General features: G+C 57.8%; 3 protein-coding genes across 3 annotated transcripts in view; 1 reads left to right on the top strand and 2 right to left on the bottom strand.

Moving 5' to 3' along the window:
- LOC133349966 (phytanoyl-CoA dioxygenase domain-containing protein 1-like) overlaps positions 1-19,014 on the bottom strand; it is a 129,379-nt gene that overhangs the window by 29,705 nt on the left and 80,660 nt on the right. The gene's annotated exons all lie outside the window — the stretch shown is intronic.
- On the bottom strand, positions 323-11,466 carry LOC133349953 (uncharacterized). The gene is made up of 9 exons (XM_061563859.1): positions 11,128-11,466; positions 9,911-10,012; positions 4,621-6,387; positions 4,099-4,198; positions 3,612-3,760; positions 3,108-3,220; positions 2,638-2,727; positions 2,055-2,177; positions 323-1,549 (listed from the first exon to the last, which is right to left on the bottom strand). The coding sequence occupies exons 1-9, from the start codon at positions 11,207-11,209 to the stop codon at positions 1,370-1,372; spliced, it is 2,706 nt and encodes a 901-aa protein (XP_061419843.1). The 5' UTR covers positions 11,210-11,466; the 3' UTR covers positions 323-1,369.
- GLOD5 (glyoxalase domain containing 5) lies at positions 13,919-18,278 on the top strand. Its single transcript, XM_061563883.1, has 4 exons — positions 13,919-14,173; positions 15,261-15,434; positions 16,289-16,444; positions 17,758-18,278. The coding sequence occupies exons 1-4, from the start codon at positions 14,120-14,122 to the stop codon at positions 17,908-17,910; spliced, it is 537 nt and encodes a 178-aa protein (XP_061419867.1). The 5' UTR covers positions 13,919-14,119; the 3' UTR covers positions 17,911-18,278.

Below are 19,014 nucleotides of genomic sequence, written 5' to 3' on the forward strand. Positions count from 1 at the left end.
GTTCTGCACCCGAAGCTCCGAGGAGCACAGGTGGCTAACGTCCGGTGAGCACAGGTGGCTAACAAGTTCAAGGTACGGTACCGTACGTACACGGACCGAGGTGGTGAAGTATGGACAATTGGTGGAGCAATTCTAAGGGCCGAAGCGACGATGGGAGGGAGAGAGAGGCGATAATCCTGCAGAGGATTGTAAGTCACAGAAATTCTGAGTCGTCTTGTGTCAATCGCCTCGTGATTATGAATACGACTGTCATCATCATTATGCAAAGGGTTTATATATTATGTCGGGCATATGTCAGTGCAGTTGGGCTGGACACCAGATGATAACTTAAAAGCCACGTTTATTATTTTTCAGTGAACAACATCACGGCACGGGCATAAAAACGCACGTATCTTACAAATTAAATTAATACATTTTTACAAAGCGCAACCTTGTCTCACTCCGGCCGTCCTCGCCCTCCACTTTGGCGACCCGACAAATGATCGATTCACGAGTATTCAACAGCTACGTACGCTAAATCGCAGTGCGCTCACGCAGCCATGCGACCTATTCGCCTTTACGCGAGGGCTGCGGCGACCGTCGGACGAACGCGTGGGTGCACGCGGTGGCGCAGCCGGTGGCATTCCAAGGCAATGGGTTTTGGTGGATCCACGCAAAGAGTCGATGCTCCCCGAAGCCCCACTGGTCCATGCACGGAGGGAGGCCACGACAGTGGCGTTAGAGAAAGAGGGTTCACGAAGCCGTCTGTGCGACCGCTCTCTCTCTCTCGCATGCCAAACGCACAAGGTGCCTCTCTCGTTAGTGCAACTTGCGAGTTCATATCACGAAGCAAAGGCACAGCCCTGCAATTGTTCAGACCCACGTCACTGCTGGAGGAAGAAACCTCTACGAGAGGGAGCTCAACAAATCAGAGCCCCCTTCTCCCCCCCCCCCACCACTCTAGGAGAGGGTACCTTGGCCTACTCTTCCACGTTGGCCAGACGTCTTGGAGGAAGCAAGAGTAGCCACATTTCACCACACGAGAACGATGCTGATCGCTTCACTCTGGGAGTCAATACGGTAATGAATTAGTCGTGTACATTGAAATAGAAATGCATGCGAGTGTCAGGTAAGGCAACGTGAGTCTATGTAGTTATGCAATGAAAAGCGTACGATTGCACTAATACAATGCGCGAGTCAATGCAAGTATAACCGACGCAGTGCCATGGAATTAAATGCAATGTGAATCAATGCAATGTGAATCGACGCAATGTGAATCGACGCAATGTGAATCGACGCAATGTGAATCGACGCAATGTGAATCGACGCAATATGAATCGACGCCGGGCGGTGGGTGTCCAGTTCTCGGTGGTCAAGCGACCCCGCTGCGTCACGCCACCTCCGACGCCCCGTCCTCCTGGGAGCCCGCGACACCCGGGTTCGAGTCCTGGTTGAGAACCTCGCGATCCTCCTCTTTCTCCTCCTCCTCGTCGTCGAAGCCGACGTTTGTGAAACCGCCCCTGGGCGCGGGCTGCAGTCGAGCGCGCACCTCCTCAAACATCGTGAGCACCTGCACAAAGATAAAGACAAAAGGGCCCCCCCGCTCAGTGTAGTCTACATAGAATGTTGGGTCAAGTGCTCATGGCGAGAACTTTGGAAGGCCGTCACGGCGCACGAAGGGGGTGGGGGGTGGACGCCCGACCGGATATTAATCTTTAAGGCCGAGTCGACCTAGGGGATGTGCAAGATCGGGTGAGAAATTCGTTTGGCTGCGAGCGGGGTATCGAGATCGAGTCGCCGGGTATCGTGGCACGGTGCGCTAACCGCTGCGCCACCACTCCCCACACACACAGGCACAGAGTGACATCGTCAGTAACAATATTCTCATCATCATCATCATCCGCGATCAATCCGCTGCTGAATGAAGGCCTTCCCAAGCCGTTGCCATCTCTCACGTTTCACGCGATGCAATGATCGGTCGAGGCATTGACATCGTGGCCTTCGAGCATCGCGGGAGAAATCCGCGGCAGCCGCGCGCACCGAGTAGACATCCGCGGAAGCCGCGGTGTGCTCACCTTAGACTTGGGCACGAGGCCGACTCTGAAGAACTTGATGGCGCCCTCCTCGATCTTGGTGCAGTCTACCACGGTGGAGGCGATGTTCTCCGGGGAGGGGCCATCGCACAGGACCCCGTCCACCTGCATCATCGACATCATCATTGACATCAGCATCTATTCAATCAAGAAAGTCTACCGGTACCACCACCACCACCATAATCATCAACATCACCGAGTCAGTCAAGGGAGACTACCACGACAACCATCGTCATCATCGTCAAGACTGCCACCATCACCGTTGTCATTATGGGAGCCTACCACGACCATCACCCCCCACACCCCCCCCACCGCCACCCCCCCCCCACCGCCACACCACCCCCCCCACCACCCCCCAGCACCACCCCCCCCGCACCACCCCCCAGCACCACCCCCCAGCACCACCCCCCAGCACCACCCCCCCCACCACCACCCCACCCCCCACCACCCCCCCCCCACCACCCCCCCCCCACCCCCCCCACCCACCCCCCCCACCACCCACCACCCCCCCCCCACCACCCACCACCCTCACCGCCCCCCACCTCCACCCCCCCCCGCCCCGTACCTGTGCCCCCAGCTTGGCGTACACCTGGTTGTGATGAGTCGTGTCCGCTTCCCCCGTGGGGTTCGCTGACGTCACCGCGATGGGGCCCACCTGGGGGAGGGGGGAGGGGGCACGGGACCCGCGTCAGTGGAGGGAGGGGCGGGGATCGGAGGGAGGGAATTTGGGGGATCAGGGGGGGGGGCGGGGTGGTTAGAGAGTGGGGGGGGGGCACGCAAGGAGAATGAGGGGGGGGGGCAGAGCAGAAGGAGCAGGGGATGGGGGGGGACGAGGCAGGGAGGGCGTGTGGTGGCAGAGTGGGAGGCAGGGATCAGGGGAAAGGGATCCGGAGTGAGTGAGAGACGGAGGGAGTGAGGAGGGGATGGCAACAGGGAAAGAGGGGATTGGGGGAGCAGGGAAGGAGGTTTGGGATCAGGGGGAGCGAGGGAGCGAGGGAGGGAGGGAGGGAGGGGGGGAGGGGGGGGGGCTGTCACCAGGTCGATGAGCTGCGTGGTGACCGTGCAGTCCGGGTAGCGCACCGCGATGCTGTCCGGAGTGCCGATGAGCGACGCGGCGTCGCCCATGCCCAGGCTGTCCACCCACTCCCCTGCTCGGCGACAAAGACAAAGACCCCCCGCGTAGCCTTAGCGGACTCTTGGGGCAAGTGCCGTTAGCGAGCGGCGCCTGCGAAGGCCGCTCCGCTGCTGGGCGACGCGCACGCAGGGGACGTCCACGGAGGAGATGGAGCGGCGAGGGCGGCTCGCGTGATAGGCGCTGCGCGGATCGTCGCATCGCGAGAATGCGACAGACGACGACGACTTGGGATTCGTGAATCCAGCGGTGGATAGATCGTGCCCGCTGATGAGTATGCCACAGCTGGTGATGGTTGTGCCGATGATGACGATGATGCTGATGACGGCGATGATGATGCTGCTGGTGACGATGACGCCGCTGGTGGTGATGATGATGATGAGGTTTCTGTGCGCGCGGATCCGTACCCCTCTTGATGACGAGGCTGACGGACGAGGGCCACGCGGCCTCCATGAGGCCCCAGAGCAGCGGCGAGAAGAGGTGGCGCACCGGCTCCAGCTGCCGCGTGCCCGAGATCCACAGCGACATGGGCCGGTGCTCAGCCTGCTTCTTGCTCCTGCCGAGGGGCGGGGGGAGGGGGGCGATGCGAGGTGAGGAAGGAATGGAAGTCACAAGGTGGTGCACTGCTCGCTCTGAGAGTCCCCAAAGGTGGTTGTTCGTCTCGTGTCGTGATGCTCACAGCGCGAGGAATGTACCACCCACTCTCTCTCTCTGTCTCAACTCTCTCTCGGTCTCAACTCTCTCGCTCTCTTTCCCATAACCTCTGCTCCTTCTCTCTGCCTCTCCCGACTCTCCCCTTCCTCTCCATTTCCCTCTTTCTCCCATCTCCACTCTCTCCTCTCTCTCTGCCCACCTCTACCCCCCCCCCCCCCCATGCCGCGTGTCTCCCCGCACCTGTACGCCTTCCTCACGGCCTCGGGGCGGTTGCACGCGGCCACGAGCACGTACACGGTGTCCGTGGGCACCCCGCACGTGCCCCCGTTCTTCATGATCTCTGCGGGGGGGGGGGGGGGCGGGGGGGGGGCAGTGGTCAGGGTCACAGCGCGACGGGCAGGTCAGTAGTAGAACGGGCAGCGCAAACGTGCAGAGAGAATGTGTCATCGTCGGAATCTTTATTTAGACTGCACGAGGAATCCGACGAGCTGTGAAGTACAGTATGGGCGGGTCAGCAAGTTACGACATCATCATGACCACTATCGTGATCATGATCCTGATCATCAGAATTATCAGGATGATAATCAGGATGGTGATCATCATCCTGTCACTTTCGCGATCATCAGAATAATCATCAGAATGATCCCAATCAGCATCATGGTGTTATGCGCACAGTGACAGTGATCACGGTGTCGCTCGCATCTCCTCCCATGCCCACCCCTCCCTCGCATCCCCCACCTCCCCCTCCCCCCGGTCCATTACCTGCGATCTGCTGCACGGAGGAGGCTTTGCGCGACGGGAGGTGCGGGCAGGAGGCGTGCGCCGCGCCCGCGGGGCCCCCCAGCTGCATCCAGGGCTTGCCCGCGGGCAGCGCGAAGCGGTGCAGCGTCTGCGCGGAGAGCGACGCTGCGAAGCAGTAGCAGCTGACGAGGCCGAAGATGACGGTGACGGCCTCGTCGTAGCGGCGCGGCAGCGCGCCGAGCGCCTCGAGCAGGAAGCTCACCATGATGAGCTCGAAGCAGAGCGCCGACGCGAACCACATCTTGCTGAGGAAGACGGCGCCCAGCGCCACGAACAGGTTGAGCACCATGAAGCAGATGACTCCCACCGAGAGGTCGAAGCCGCGCTCGCCCGCGGCTGCGAGGCCCGCATAGCGCGTCACCCCCCAGATGAGCCACATGAGGCTGTAGAAGACGAACGCCGTGCTCTCGAGCGTCTTGCCGCGCGAGAACGAGATGGCGCCCGCCGCGAACTGCAGGAGCCCGCCCGCCACCACCACCCAGGGCAGCACCAGCGTGCCCAGGGGCCCCGCCGCGGGGTCCGCCGGCGCCGCCAGGGTCATGCCGAAGGCGGCCAGGGCGTTGCACGCGTGGCCCAGCGACTCGGCGTCGGTGTAGCGCGAGTAGCCGAGCACGGGCGCCTCGGAGTCGTCGGCCACGGCGAAGAGATCCGGGCGGACGCCGATGCGAAACAGCGCCCTGGTGAGCAGGCCCTGGCCCTCGGGCAGCCGGTGCTGACCGCCCGCGAGGTTGAAGAGGCGCACGAAGAAGAAGGCGAGGGCGGCGAGGAAGACGGCGACGGCGGCGCGCAGCGACGCGACCCCTAGGAAGCCGCTCGAGTCGGAGGCGACGGCCACACAGGAGGCGGCGAGCACCAGGCCCACCGCCACCTCGGCCAGGCTGCGGTCGGCGGCGGCGAGGGACGCGACTAGGAAGAGCACGGCCAGGACGACGGGAGCCGGGGGCGGCAGCAGAGAGACGGAGCCGCCCGAGACGCCGCCCTCGCTGTGCCACGCCCAGAGGCCCAGCTGCAGGCCGGCGCCGCTGCTGACGAGCGACGCGAAGGCGAAGAAGACGCCGCCGAGCGCGTCGTTGGAGCGGAACGAAAGCACCGAGACGAGCAGCTGCAGGGCGAAGGCGGCTCCCAGCCACGGCACCTGCCCCCCGCTCAGCTGCGCGGTGATGCCCAGCGCCCTGCAGCCCAGGACGCTGGCCGCGAGCGCGCACGCCGCGTACCCGGCCACCGCCGTCTCGTTGGCGTCTCCTGGGACGCGCTTTCTCCTCGCCGCGACCTCTCCGCCGCGGGCCCCCTGCTTGTTGGAGCCGGCCGTGCCGGGCAGGCCCAGCGCGCCCCTGCTCAGGTAGTGCGCGATGCGGCCCGCGCCGTAGTAGAGGCCCACCAGGGCCACCACGAGGTAGCTGGCGGCCACCCCGGAGGAGCCGAATCCCGGCGCGGCGGCGGGGCCCGCGTAGAGGAGGGCGATGCGGTGCGAGAGCGCGAAGGCCACGGCGCCCGACATCGCGGCGAGCAGCGTGGGGCCCTTGACGAGGCCCACGAAGCAGAGGAGCAGACAGGCCGGGGCGAAGGCCACGAGGCCCGGGGCCAGGGCCAGCCGCGTGCTGTGCTCGTCGCGGCCGATCGCCCCCTGGCCCATGAGCACCATGATGACCCCCTGGCCGGCCCAGAGCGCCGAGAGGATGAGGCAGAGGTTCACGAAGACCGACGCCTCGCACTGGAGCCTGCGGATGGCTGTGGGGAGCGGGGGGGGGGGAGGAGCGGATGAGAACAGCGCCAGGGCAGCGCGGAGAGAACGAGGCGAGCACGGGCAGAATGCGAGTAGTGCAGATAGAGGGCAGCACAGACAAGAAGCACACGTGTTAACAGCACGGTGCCATCACCGCACACACGGAGTTTTTAAAGTGCGGGCTATCTGACCTATTGGAGGTGGTGGGGAGATGTGGAGGGGAGGGGGAATGAATAGCAGGGCTCGATGTCATTTCCTAGCAGTCCACACGTCCTTTGGACATGAAAGTCCGTCTGTCCATCTCTGCGCCCTCCATCTCTCCAGTCAACCAGCCAGCGAGCAAAACTTTCGTCTAGTATATAATGGGTATGGCAATCCCCACAATGGTGCGCATGATGAGACTATGCGGTGAACCTTGTCTATAGATAGATGGGTGTAACGCGCAGTTGAAAAAAGAAAAAGACCAGGCTTTGTGGCAAAAATATACAGGAGGTGTTAAAATGTTCAAACACACCCTTTGCAAAGCGTCAAGTCTGCATGAACGACACGTGCTTGTGGTAAAACACGCAATCAAACGTGCTCTGACAATGTACGCGTTTGTCCTTGAAACGGATTTACCTAGACCAGCCTCCATAATCGCCTTGTCTCACCAGTGTTAGACCAGAGGACGCCAAAAGGCGAACAGCACAAGGGCAATGCCAATAGGAAAGCACCAACAGCTCGGGTTGAGCAGTTACATCTATGGGACCCTTTTTTGAATCCTTTATATTAAGTTGACTTGCTTGCTTGCTTGCACGCTTACGACCGTGCAAATCTTTCGGTCGTTTTTTAACCCACTTCCTGTGATCCAATCGAGCTGACATTTTGCACACAGACTCGTTGTGCGTGACAATGTATTTTCGTGAAATTTTTTTCCAAAATTTTACACTTTTTAGGAAAAAATAAATTATATTTAATTACCAATTGCTTAATGGTGGCAGCCAATCATCTGACCCATAGGTGGCAGCCATCTCAAGCCAGAAGACGAGAGGACTCTAGCCGCCACGCATATAAAGGATTTAGTGAAAAACTTTGTTTTTACGGGTTAATTTTTTGCCGATATCGTGATGATGGAGTGACGCTGCAGTGGAGGTGGTTAGACGCCAGGTGGCATCGCCTAACACGTTTCTTGCCACAATTTAAGAGGTAAAAAAAAATACTGCAGTTTCTTTTTTTCACGAATAAATTGTTGTTTATTTATGAAGAAATATATACTTCACCACGCTGGTCAGTGTCGGTTTGTTAAGTGGGGGGTTTGGCGGGGGGAGATATGGATTGAATACTGATGTTAGTGGCGACTCGTGGCGTTCACAGCGCAGCGCGCCGATCACCACGCCACCGCTCCATCCAATTGTTTTAAATGACTTGTGAACATTGGCTCTTAAACCCCCCTCTCCAAAAGACAAAGATCCCCCGTGTAGCCTTTACAGACTGTTGGGGCAAGCGCTGTAAGCGAGCAGAACTTGTGAAGGCCGGGCACGGCGTACGACGGGGTGGATAGCCAGCACTACGCCGCACGGATTTTAGTGGCGAGGGTCAGGGCCTGGCGGGTTGAGGGGGCGGTGGAGAGGTGAGGGGGGACTGCTCCCCCACCCCAGACCACTTAGGAGCTTCGCCTGCCCGACACCCTTCCTGTGACGCTGCCGTGAAGAAGGGGACCCCCCCCCCACAGTGAAAGCCAATAGGAGTTGAGATTGAGTCTCCGCGGGCAGGGGCAAAATGTAAACGAAAGCCATGTAAATCTAATGTGTCTACATCTAAATGAGCTAAATCCTCCCATAAATTACGTAGCTTGTGTTTGGCCAATCCGAATCCTTCCCATCTCATATATACGCACAGTATCCTCAACCAGCTCAAGCCTCCTGTAAATCACGTGACTTGTGTGGCCTTCCACCCCCCACTCAGAATCCCTCCCCTCTCCCCGCCGCTCACTGTGAAAACAGACGCCGCTCCGTGAAGCAGCAGTAGCAGCAGCGTAGTCGAGGCCCCGATGTAGCCTCCTCCTTCCCATCCTCATCTTTCCTGACCCACTGCTCCTCTCATTTTCCATCCTATTCCTGTCCAATCTCATTCTTCTGTCTTCTCCGTCCCATTCCTTCTATCCGTTTCCACGGATTACAACTTCTTGTGACCCGACTGCCCTTCCCGTGGTGCGTGTCTGGGTAGGAGCCGACCAATCCTAGCAACCGGTTTGCGCAACTTAGTTGCGTGCAATTGCTTCGCTTACGTGTGGGCATCTCTGCAACTAATTGTGCAACCGATTGCTGCCGCGTAGGCAGCCGACTTCGATGTGTAGGCATCGATCTGCTCAGCGATTTGCAGCGACGCATCTCAGCACGTGTTGCACATTTGCCAGCGGATAGGAAATGTCATTTTTTGCGTAACTACTCGCTCATATTCGGACAAAGCAGTTGCGCGCGATTAACCGAGGCCGCGCGCGCGATTTCGGTTGCGCAACCAATTGCTGCTCGGGTGTGGAACAGACTTTGGTCTCCCCCCGCCACCCCCCAACGGCAGCCCTCGCCCGCAGTGCGGAGGAGGAGGAGTGGGAGGAGGAGGAGTGGGAGGAGGAGGAGGAGTGGGAGGAGGAGGAGGAGTGGGAGGAGGAGGAGGAGTGGGAGGAGGAGGAGGAGTGGGAGGAGGAGGAGGAGTGGGATGAGGAGGAGGAGTGGGAGGAGGAGTGGGGGGAGGAGTGGGGGGAGGAGTGGGATGAGGAGGAGGAGTGGGATGAGGAGGAGGAGTGGGAGGAGGAGTGGGAGGAGGAGGAGGAGTGGGAGGAGGAGGAGTGGGAGGAGTGGGAGGAGGAGTGGGAGGAGGAGTGGGGGGAGGAGTGGGAGGAGGAGTGGGAGGAGGAGGAGGAGTGGGAGGAGGAGGAGGAGTGGGGGGAGGAGTGGGATGAGGAGGAGGAGTGGGATGAGGAGGAGGAGTGGGAGGAGGAGGAGGAGTGGGAGGAGGAGGAGGAGTGGGCGGAGGAGGAGTGGGAGGAGGAGGAGTGGGAGGAGGAGTGGGAGGAGGAGGAGTGGGAGGAGGAGGAGTGGGAGGAGGAGGAGTGGGAGGAGGAGGAGTGGGAGGAGGAGTGGGAGGAGGAGGAGGAGTGGGAGGAGGAGTGGGCGGAGGAGGAGGAGTGGGCGGAGGAGGAGGAGTGGGAGGAGGAGGAGTGGGAGGAGGAGGAGGGGTGGGAGGAGGAGGAGTGGGCGGAGGAGGAGTGGGAGGAGGAGGAGGAGTGGGAGGAGGAGGAGTGGGAGGAGGAGGAGGAGTGGGAGGAGGAGGAGTGGGAGGAGGGAGTGGGAGGAGGAGGAGTGGGAGGAGGAGTGGGAGGAGGAGGAGTGGGAGGAGGAGGAGGAGTGGGAGGAGGAGTGGGGGGAGGAGTGGGATGAGGAGGAGGAGTGGGAGGAGGAGGAGGAGTGGGAGGAGGAGGAGGAGGAGTGGGAGGAGGAGGAGGAGTGGGCGGAGGAGGAGTGGGCGGAGGAGTGGGAGGAGGAGGCGAACCTGCGAATGCGAGGAGTGCGGAGACGACGAGCAGCAGCAGGCCCAGCGCCGTGGGCTCGAAGCGGCCCGGGGCGTAGCTCTCGATGGCGAGCAGCAGGGACCCTGCGGTGGGGGTGGAGGGGGGGTGGTGGGGGGAGGGGAGGGTGGTGGGGGGGGATGGTGGGGGGGGTGGTGCGGGGTGGGGTTGGTGGTGGGTAAGTGGGGTGATGGTGATGAGTGATGGGGGGGAGATGGTGGGGGGGGATGGTGGAGGGTTGGTGGTAGGTGGGTATGGTGGTGGTGGGAGAACGTGGGGAGGGAGAACGTGAGGGTTGGTGGAGTGTGGGGGGTTGGTGGGAGGATGATGGGGGGGGATGGTGGGGGGGATGGTGGGGGGGGATGGTGGGGGGGGGGGATGGTGGGGGGGGGATGGTGGGGGGGGTGGCGGGGAGAACGTGGGGGTGGTGGGGGTTGGGTGGGGGTGGGGCCAGACACGCGGTGAGAGACGCCCACCCACACGCTCCGCCAGTCGCCGGCATTCGCAGACTGCCGGGCTGAGCGCCGCCAGCGAGCACCCGACACCACGGATGCTGCTCCTGCTGCTGCTGGGTTTACACTTTCCCGCTTCTCTTCGTTAGCAAGGGCGGCACGGCGCACGAGCTGGAGGCGTCGGTGCGACAAAGCACCACGCACGCACGGCCGCCTTTGTCTCCCCAGTGCCGGTGTTTAGTACACACCGCAACAGCAAAAGACGCAAAGACAGAGATCGCCCGTATAGCTATAAGAGATTGTTGGGGGGGGGGGGGGGCAAGCGCTGTGAGCGAAGTACATAGGGAGGCCGACACGGCACACGAGGGAGTGGTGTGGCCAGCACCACGTCCGGCCGCGTCTGTCTCCCAGTGGCGATATTTAACACCGCCGAACCGGGTACTCGTTTGAGTCCGGGTCGACCTAGGAGAGGCCCAGGTAGGTTCAACTATTCGCCACAGTTTATTGATGGCGAGCCGTAATAGAACTCGGGTCGTCAGATTCGCAGCCGCAGTGCGCCAACCACGACACCACCGCTCTCCATAACAGAAGTTGTTGAGTTAGATCGCGTAAACACAAATGTATCGTTAACGATAATTACAATAAAATTTGGTCGCGAAAGCCTAAGTGTTAAACCACCGCTCTCTAACCACAACCACCACCACCAAGCACGGCAACCATCAACAACAATAGCAGCAGCAGCTTCTTACCTGCCGAGATGGACATGATTCCGACAGAGTTGTGCAGTTTCGGAGGCATCCTCTCCGCCTTCTGATCGCTCGCCGCACTCATAACTTCCTAAACGAGTTGATCGATATGATCTTAGAATGAAGCCCGTGTCTTGTTGGTTTTCACGAATTACTCGTTAAAGAGCGTGCCCCTGTGCCGCGTGTTTAAACCCTGTGCGATGAAAGTTCGCGGCGCTTTAGTTGAGCCGAGCGAGACGGCGGCTTGGTCAGCGGTGTGCGGGCTTGCGAGCCACTGATTCTCTCTCTTCGTGAGCAGCACCCCAAGCCTCCGCCTCTATTTCTACACAGAGGGGGGCGGGGGTGGAGGGAGGTAGAGAGTGGAGGTGGAGGGAGGTAGAGAGTGGGGCAGGGAGTGTGGGTGGGAGGGAGGACAGGAAGGAAGAGGAAGAAAGAAATGGAAGTTGGTGGGTGGAGGGAGGCGGTGTGGGCGGCGGTGGTGGAGGTGGGAGGAGGAAGTGGTGGGGGTGGTGGCGGAGGGGAGAACGGTGGGGGGAGGGACCAGTGAGTGGAGGTGTGCGACTACGTCAGAGGTGAATAAGTCGATGGGCTCTGATGTCACCACCAGCCCAACCACCCACCCACCACTCTCCTCCACTCCTTGCTCGCGTCCGCGTGCGAGGAATTTCCATGTGGGATTTCCCACGTGGGAATTCCTCGAGCGTCTTATTTTGTGCTCATCTATTTGTGTATTCGTGATGCCTCAGTGATGCGTCGTGGCGTGGAGCGGTGGTGCCGCGGGTTAGCGCGTTCACGTGAAAATGATGAATGAACCCGGTCACCAGAGTTTGATTCGTGGCCACGGCTAACATCAGTGGCGAGTGACTACTGAACCGGCCCTGACGCCCTCCCCCCACCTCCCCCACTTCATTACCTCGCACTGACCCAGCGTGGTGAAGTATGGTCGAGTAACCGGCCACGGACCTGTACGGCGTGAGGAGGCCATCATCCAGCAGTGGATTGACAATGTACCATAATGATCAACATTATAACGTACCAAGGACAACGTTCTCTTTCACAATATGTGCGTAAAGTATCAATAGTAACGTTGCCCGAAACGTCGCGTATTATACACGTTTTATAGATATTAAGGTCACACACAGTGTTGCTATTAATGACGAATATGTTGAGATTGTATATATATTGGTGGGGGGGGGGGGGGTGTTAATTGTGCTCGTGCATCCGACTGCCAACAGAAGTAAGAGCATCATCACCAGCATCATCATCAGCAGCATCACCATCATCACCAGCATCATCATCACCAACAGCATCACCATCATCATCACCAGCATCATCTTCAGCAGCATCATCATCATCACCATCACCAGCATCATCATCAGCAGCATCACCATCAGCATCATCATCACCATCATCAGCATCACCAGCATCATCACCAGCATCATCATCACCAGCATCATCATCATCAGCATCACCAGCACCAGCATCATAATCAGCAGCAGCATCGCCAGATCATCACAGCACTGGCTGAGTTCAGTCGGTTACCGCTCGTGACCACTGACGCTGCACATTGCCGGGCTGGAACTGAACTCGGCTCGCTGCTAACTATTGCGCCACCGCTCTTCACGCAGCCACGGACTTCACAGTTCTTTGGAGAAATGCTGCGTACAACAGTCCGACGTTTCGCGCGAGAACCCTTCAGCAGCGCACAGAGAGGGCAGAGAGGATCGACCGGCTTGACTGACTTTGGGGACCTGGGCTCAAACGCTCACGTTGTTGAGACCTATTGAGCAATGAACGGTCTTGAATCGGCATGGCAGTTCTGCAGCACATCGTCAGCTATTTGAGAGACATCATGAGCAAAACAAATCACCGAATCGCCTGACCGCTGGCTTGACGGACACGCGGCATGAGATGCGTCAACTGTGTATTTGGAGTTTGCATTCTCTCGCTCTCTCTCTTTTTTCCCGTGGACGTGGGGATTTTTCTCCGGGTCCTCTGGCTTTTCCCTCCACGTTTAGAATCAAAATGTGCTTGAAGTATTTGGCTGCTATAAATGTCCACGTGATAAGCCACTTTCGTTGAGTTATCATTTGTGGCCAAGGCGCTACTGAAAAAGAAGCGAAGTTGGTGGTTGGAGGTAAGTAACAAAAACATAGTTTAGTTTTATTTGTATATATTTTAAGTGATTTATGTACCTTCCCTATAATTTCCACTGCTATCGTGTTTTTTTTTCTCTCTCTCTCTCTCTCTCACCTATTGTTTGTTGTTTTAACGTTCTGACCTGCCCCACGACTGGACATCCGTGAAAGAAAAAAGACAAAGAAGAGCTTCATAGCTCATCGGATTCCTCCTCCCAGCACAGTGCCAGATTATCCCAGAGCAAAAGTAGCTACATGCGTAGTAGCTACATGCGTAGTAGCTGCGGGCCCCGCACTTTCAAGGGCCCCGCGCTAAATGCTTTCAAGCTATCAATTCCGGTTCAGTGATTCTACACTTTCCCTATTACTATAGTACTATACCGCCTTCAACTTTTATGAACGACTGGGTGTTTCAGGTTAGCGATTTTATCTGGCCGTATAGCAAATGAAAAAAAATACAATAACTTTACTGTGCAAGTAAAAATTTTGTTTTAATATTTAAAACACATGCTACAGGCCACGCACGAGTTTAATCCGGCACTGCTCCCAGCGTAAATATTCCGATGATTCCGATTCTCGCGCCGGCGGTTTGGCCTCAGTCGACCCGCGGGCCACGCGGGGCTGGTGACGTCACAGCGCTCATCAGGAGACGCGTCACCGCCTCTGCCGGCCGGACGAACGCGGAAGAATCTCTCGTGAACTCGCTCGGCTCGGCGATCGGGCTGCAACTGAACCTACGTTCAGCGATAGTTAGCAGCTGTTGCTGTTTTTTGTTGTTGCTTGTTGCTGCAACTGTTGTTGCTGCAACTGTTGTTAACGTAGCGAGCCAGGGTGTTGAGCGGAGAGCGAGAGAAGCGATGTTCGCGCTCAGGGTGGCCGCCTCTGCCTGCCTGCGTGTGCGCGGCGTGCAGGTAGTAACACACCAGCGACAACTCCACGCTGCCTCTCTCTCTCTCCACTTGTGTCTGTCTCTCTGCTGTGTCCTTCTTGCTGTGTCTCTCTGCCGTGTCTCCGCTCTACCCACGCTGACTCTCTCTGCATTGTCTCCACTCTCTCCACGCTGACTCTCTGGTCTCCGCCGTCTCTCTGCTGCTGCTGTCTCCGCTGTAGCTCCCAGCTGTGTCTCTCTTTCCTCTCTCCTGTGTCTCTCTCTCTCTGCTGTGTCGCTCAGCTAATTATTTCCCTGTTTCTTTCGCTGTTTCTCTCCCCTGTGTCCCTCTGCTAACTCTCCACCGTGTCTCCGCGCCGTGCCTCCCCGCTCTGTCTACCTGCCATCCCGTGTCTCCGTCCGTGTCTGTGTATCCTACAGACCGTGCGTGAAGTATATGGGCCTTCTGTGTGTGTCGGCACGGTGAGGTTCTAACCGAGCCTGTGTTGCGTCTCTTCGCCGCGTGTCCCTTGCCCCGTGTCTCCACTCAATCGCGCACAGGTAGAGTTCACGGGGTCACCAGGTAGAGTCAAAGGGTCACCAGGTAGAGTTGACGGGGTCACCAGGTAGAGTCAAGGGGTTACCAGGTAGAGTTCACGGGGGTCACCAGGTAGAGTCAAGGAGTCACCAGGTAGAGTCAAGGGGTCACCAGGCAGAGTCAAGGGGTCACCAGGTCGAGTCAAGGGGGTCACCAGGTAGAGTCAAGGGGTCACCAGGTAGGGTCAAGTGGTTACCAGGTAGAGTTCACGGGGGTCACCAGGTAGAGTCAAGGGGTCACCAGGTAGAGTCAAGGGGGTCACCAGGTAGAGTCAAGGGGTCACCAGGTAGAGTTCAAGGGGGGTCACCAGGTAGAGTCAAGGGGTCACCAGGCTGCGCTCTCTGAAGGGGGTAGAAAGGGTTGGGTGTTGGAGTTGGTGGTGGTGACTGTGTTGGCACTTGACCCACGCGTGCCCCCCATTAGCTCGGTTGACTGCGCGCGGTGCGAAAGAAGTTCAGCGAACGTACACATCTGTCCGTCTCCCCCACGCCTGCACGTGTCCACCCCCTCTCCGCTCACCCCCGTGTCTCAGGCTGTCTCGGCGCCGTGTCTCCTGGCTGCGCGCCACCGCCTCTGCTCGTCATCCTCCTCGTCTGCGCCCTTCGCTATCGACCGTCTGGACCACCTCGTGCTGACCGTGCGGAGCCTCGACCGCACCATCGCCTTCTACACGCGCGTGCTGGGCATGCACGAGGTCACGTTCAAGGTGCGTGCGCGTCTGTGTGTCTTGTGTGTGCGCGTGCACCTAGCCTGGCACAAGCGGTGTGGTGTGGCCGTTAGCGCGCCGCGCTGCGATCCCGCGACCCGGGGTTCGATTGCCGCTCACGGTCAACGCCAGCGACGATTTTTTTAACCGGTCCTGGGCCTGCCCTAGATCGACTCGGCCTCAAATGAGTACCTGGTGCAGTGTGTAGTCAACATTGTGCCGTCGTCAGCGACGAATATTTCAACCGGTTCTGGTGGGGGAGGGGAGCGGGAGGACGAAATTCAGCATCGGATCGATCATGGTCGATGATGATGATGGGAGTGGGGGGGGGGCTAGGCGATAGGCTATGAAGGTGGGGGTATTTAACTGGTGGGTGGGGGGCAGAGGGGGTGCCGTGGTGGCGAGATGTTAACTACCTCGCCTGGCAACAGGAGGTCATGGGGGTTCGATTCCGACCCTGACGCCTGCTGTATATTTGGATGCTGTACATTTTTACAATCTTGATTTTTTAAAATCAAGATTGTACATTTGGAGTTTGCGTGTCTCTCTCCCCGTGGTCATGTTGCATTTTCTCCCCTCCACATTTAGAACCGGAACATGCGTTGCTGAAAATTGCCTCGGCTGCTGTGAATGTCCACATGATACGCCAGTTCGTTGAGCTATCATCTGTGATAGCCAGCTATGTAGCTCAGTGTGACCTCGCCTGGTAAAATAAACAAAACATTGTTGGAATAGTTTTGAGTCGTGTTGGGGCGCCCATGCTATGCGGTGGAGGAGGCAAGTGGCTTGATGGAGGCGTTGTTGAGTGGGGTCGAGTGATAACTCGGTTGCTCCCGATGGCGGCGGCGGTGCAGGGAGGTCGCAAGGCGCTGGGCTTTGGGAAGCACAAGTTTAACCTCCACGAGGCGGGGAATGAGTTCGAGCCCAAGGCCAGGCTCCCGACTCCCGGCTCCATCGACCTGTGCCTCATCACGCACGCGCCCATCGGCAGCGTCGTGCGGCACCTGCAGGTAACCTCGGCAACGTCTTCCTCCTCGTCGCCGTCGTCGTCGTCGTCGTGTTCGTCAACTTTGTCATCGTTGATCATTGTTTTTTTACCCTTTTATCTGGCAACAAAACTGACACCTTTTTAAGGAGGAGTCATGTTTGCATAGACCACAATACCTGCAGTCGTAATGCAAACAAAAAACACAACTCTGAAAATGATATGCACTGTCCTTGAAGTTGATTGGTCCACGCCCCAGACAGCTTTCCCTAGAGCCTAGTCTCACATGGTGTTGGACCAGATGACGCCAAGAGGCGCACAACTCAAAGACAATGCACCATCAGAGTATGAGAGCTCGGGGTAAGCATTTACACCATTGGAACCTCATTTGTCAGAAGAAAAAAATATGATAATTGGTGCATTGTCTTTGAGTTGTGCGCCTTTTGGCGTCATCTGGTCCAACACCATGTGAGACTAGGCTCTAAGGAAAGCTGTCTCGGGTGTGGACCAATCAACTTCAAGGACAGTGCATTCATTATCAGAGTTATGTGTTTTGTTTGCATTACGACTGCAGGTATTGTGGTCTATGCAAACATGACTCCTTGTTAAAAAGGTGTCAGTTTTGTTGCCAGATAAAAGGGTAAAAAAACAATTATCATATTTTTTCTTCTGGCAAATGAGGTTCCAATTCGTCATCGTTGTTTGAGTTTGTTGTCTTTCTGCTGCACCTCCGATTATTGCGGTTGGCTGCGTACGAACGAAGTTCAACGTACATACGTGCATAAGCATTGTCATTCCCGTAATAATCATCATCGTCGTCGTCGTTATTGTTGTCATGACATTTTAAAATTATTTTCAACATCATCGTTAATGTCAACTTCATCATCATCACCATCATCACATTCAACGTCAGCATCATTTCATGCAGCACCTTCAAGTAACACTACCTGTATCATAACACAGGTGTCGTGGCTCAACTCACTGAGATGACCTGCATATCACCAAAGCGCGTCGTCCCCACGTGTCTATCGTGCACACGCGTGTAATGCGCAGGAGTGTAATGCAACACGCACACACACACACACCCACCCACACACACACACCCACACTCGCGCACACACCCGCGCACACACCCGCGCACACACCCGCGCACACACACGCGCACACACGCGCACACACACGCGCACACACACACCCACACACACCCACACACACCCACACGCGCGCACACACACACCCACACGCACCCACACACACACCCACACACACCCACACACCCACACACACCCACACACCCATACACACACACCCACACGCCCACACGCGTGCCACGCGCAGGAGTGTAACGTGCCGGTGGAGGAGGGCCCCGTGATGCGGACGGGAGCCACGGGCCCCATCGTGTCCGTCTACTTCCGCGACCCCGACCACAACCTCATCGAGGTCTCCAACTACGATCACAGCGACCCCGCCTCGTCCGCCTCGTTGGCCTGACACGCCACGCTCGCCACGCTCTCCACGCTCTCCACGCTCGCCACGCTCGCCACGCTCTCCACGCTCTCCACGCTCCTCTCCGACCGTGTCCCCACAACCGCGTCCACCCCCCCCCCCGCCTCTGGCTATGACCTTCGTCGAATTTGTCCGATGCACGACGCCGAGATTGATTTTTTCGCACCTCTAATTCACGCTCACGACGATTTGTTTGTCTTGTGTTCTGCAATATGATTCCTTTAACTTGTGTGTGTTCGCCTTCCCCAATCTACGTGCTCGTCTTTCTGTTCATCACAACCACGCAAGCTATCGGGCCACCGTGTGGAATCATTGGAAGATTTGTTTGTAAAAAATAAATGCAATTGAAAGTGGATGTGTTCACGCGTTTCTGTTCGTGTTGGCCACCTCACCCCCTCGTGTGCCGTGCCGGCTTTCAAAGATGCCCGCGAACAGCACTTGCCCCAACAGCCTGTTAAGGCTGCACAGGAGATCTTTGTCTTTGTCATCCCTGTGGGGAGGAGTGACGCAGTGGTTAGCGCACGGCGCTACAAACCCGACGACCCGAGTTCGATTCCCACTCGCAGCCAATAACGAACATCTGAACCATTGCTGGGCTCCCCCCTAGGTTGACTCCGTCTTCAATGGGCGACTGGTGCTGTGTGTTGACATCAGCACTGAGGATACAAAGGCCGTGGTGGCAGCCGCACCACCCCCTCGTGCGCTGTTCTGGCATTAATACTGCCTCGCAGCACTTGCCCCAACAGCCTGTTGAGGCTACACGGGGGATCTTTGTCGTTTTTTATTTTCATAAAGGCTCCCCCAGCCTCACGTAGCCTTCCTCTAATAGACAGTCTCGTACAGCACGTATTCTACTTCAGTTATAACACACACTATACACTCCACAACTGTACGCGGTCTAGTGCTTTCCACATGGATTACATAGGGGCCGTCCATAAATGACGTCACGCACCTGGGGGGGGGGGGAGGGGGTCAGACATGTGTGACGAGGGGGGGTGTTTGAGAAAGGTGACGTCACATCAAAATGCGCAACTTTAAATAAATGTAGAATTGTTATAAAAACACTAATTGTTATAACAACACTCCTAC

The sequence above is a fragment of the Lethenteron reissneri genome, chromosome 32 (assembly GCF_015708825.2).
Source record: "Lethenteron reissneri isolate LAM-NWPU_2019-01 chromosome 32, ASM1570882v1, whole genome shotgun sequence".
Taxonomy (NCBI): Eukaryota; Metazoa; Chordata; class Hyperoartia; order Petromyzontiformes; family Petromyzontidae; genus Lethenteron; species Lethenteron reissneri.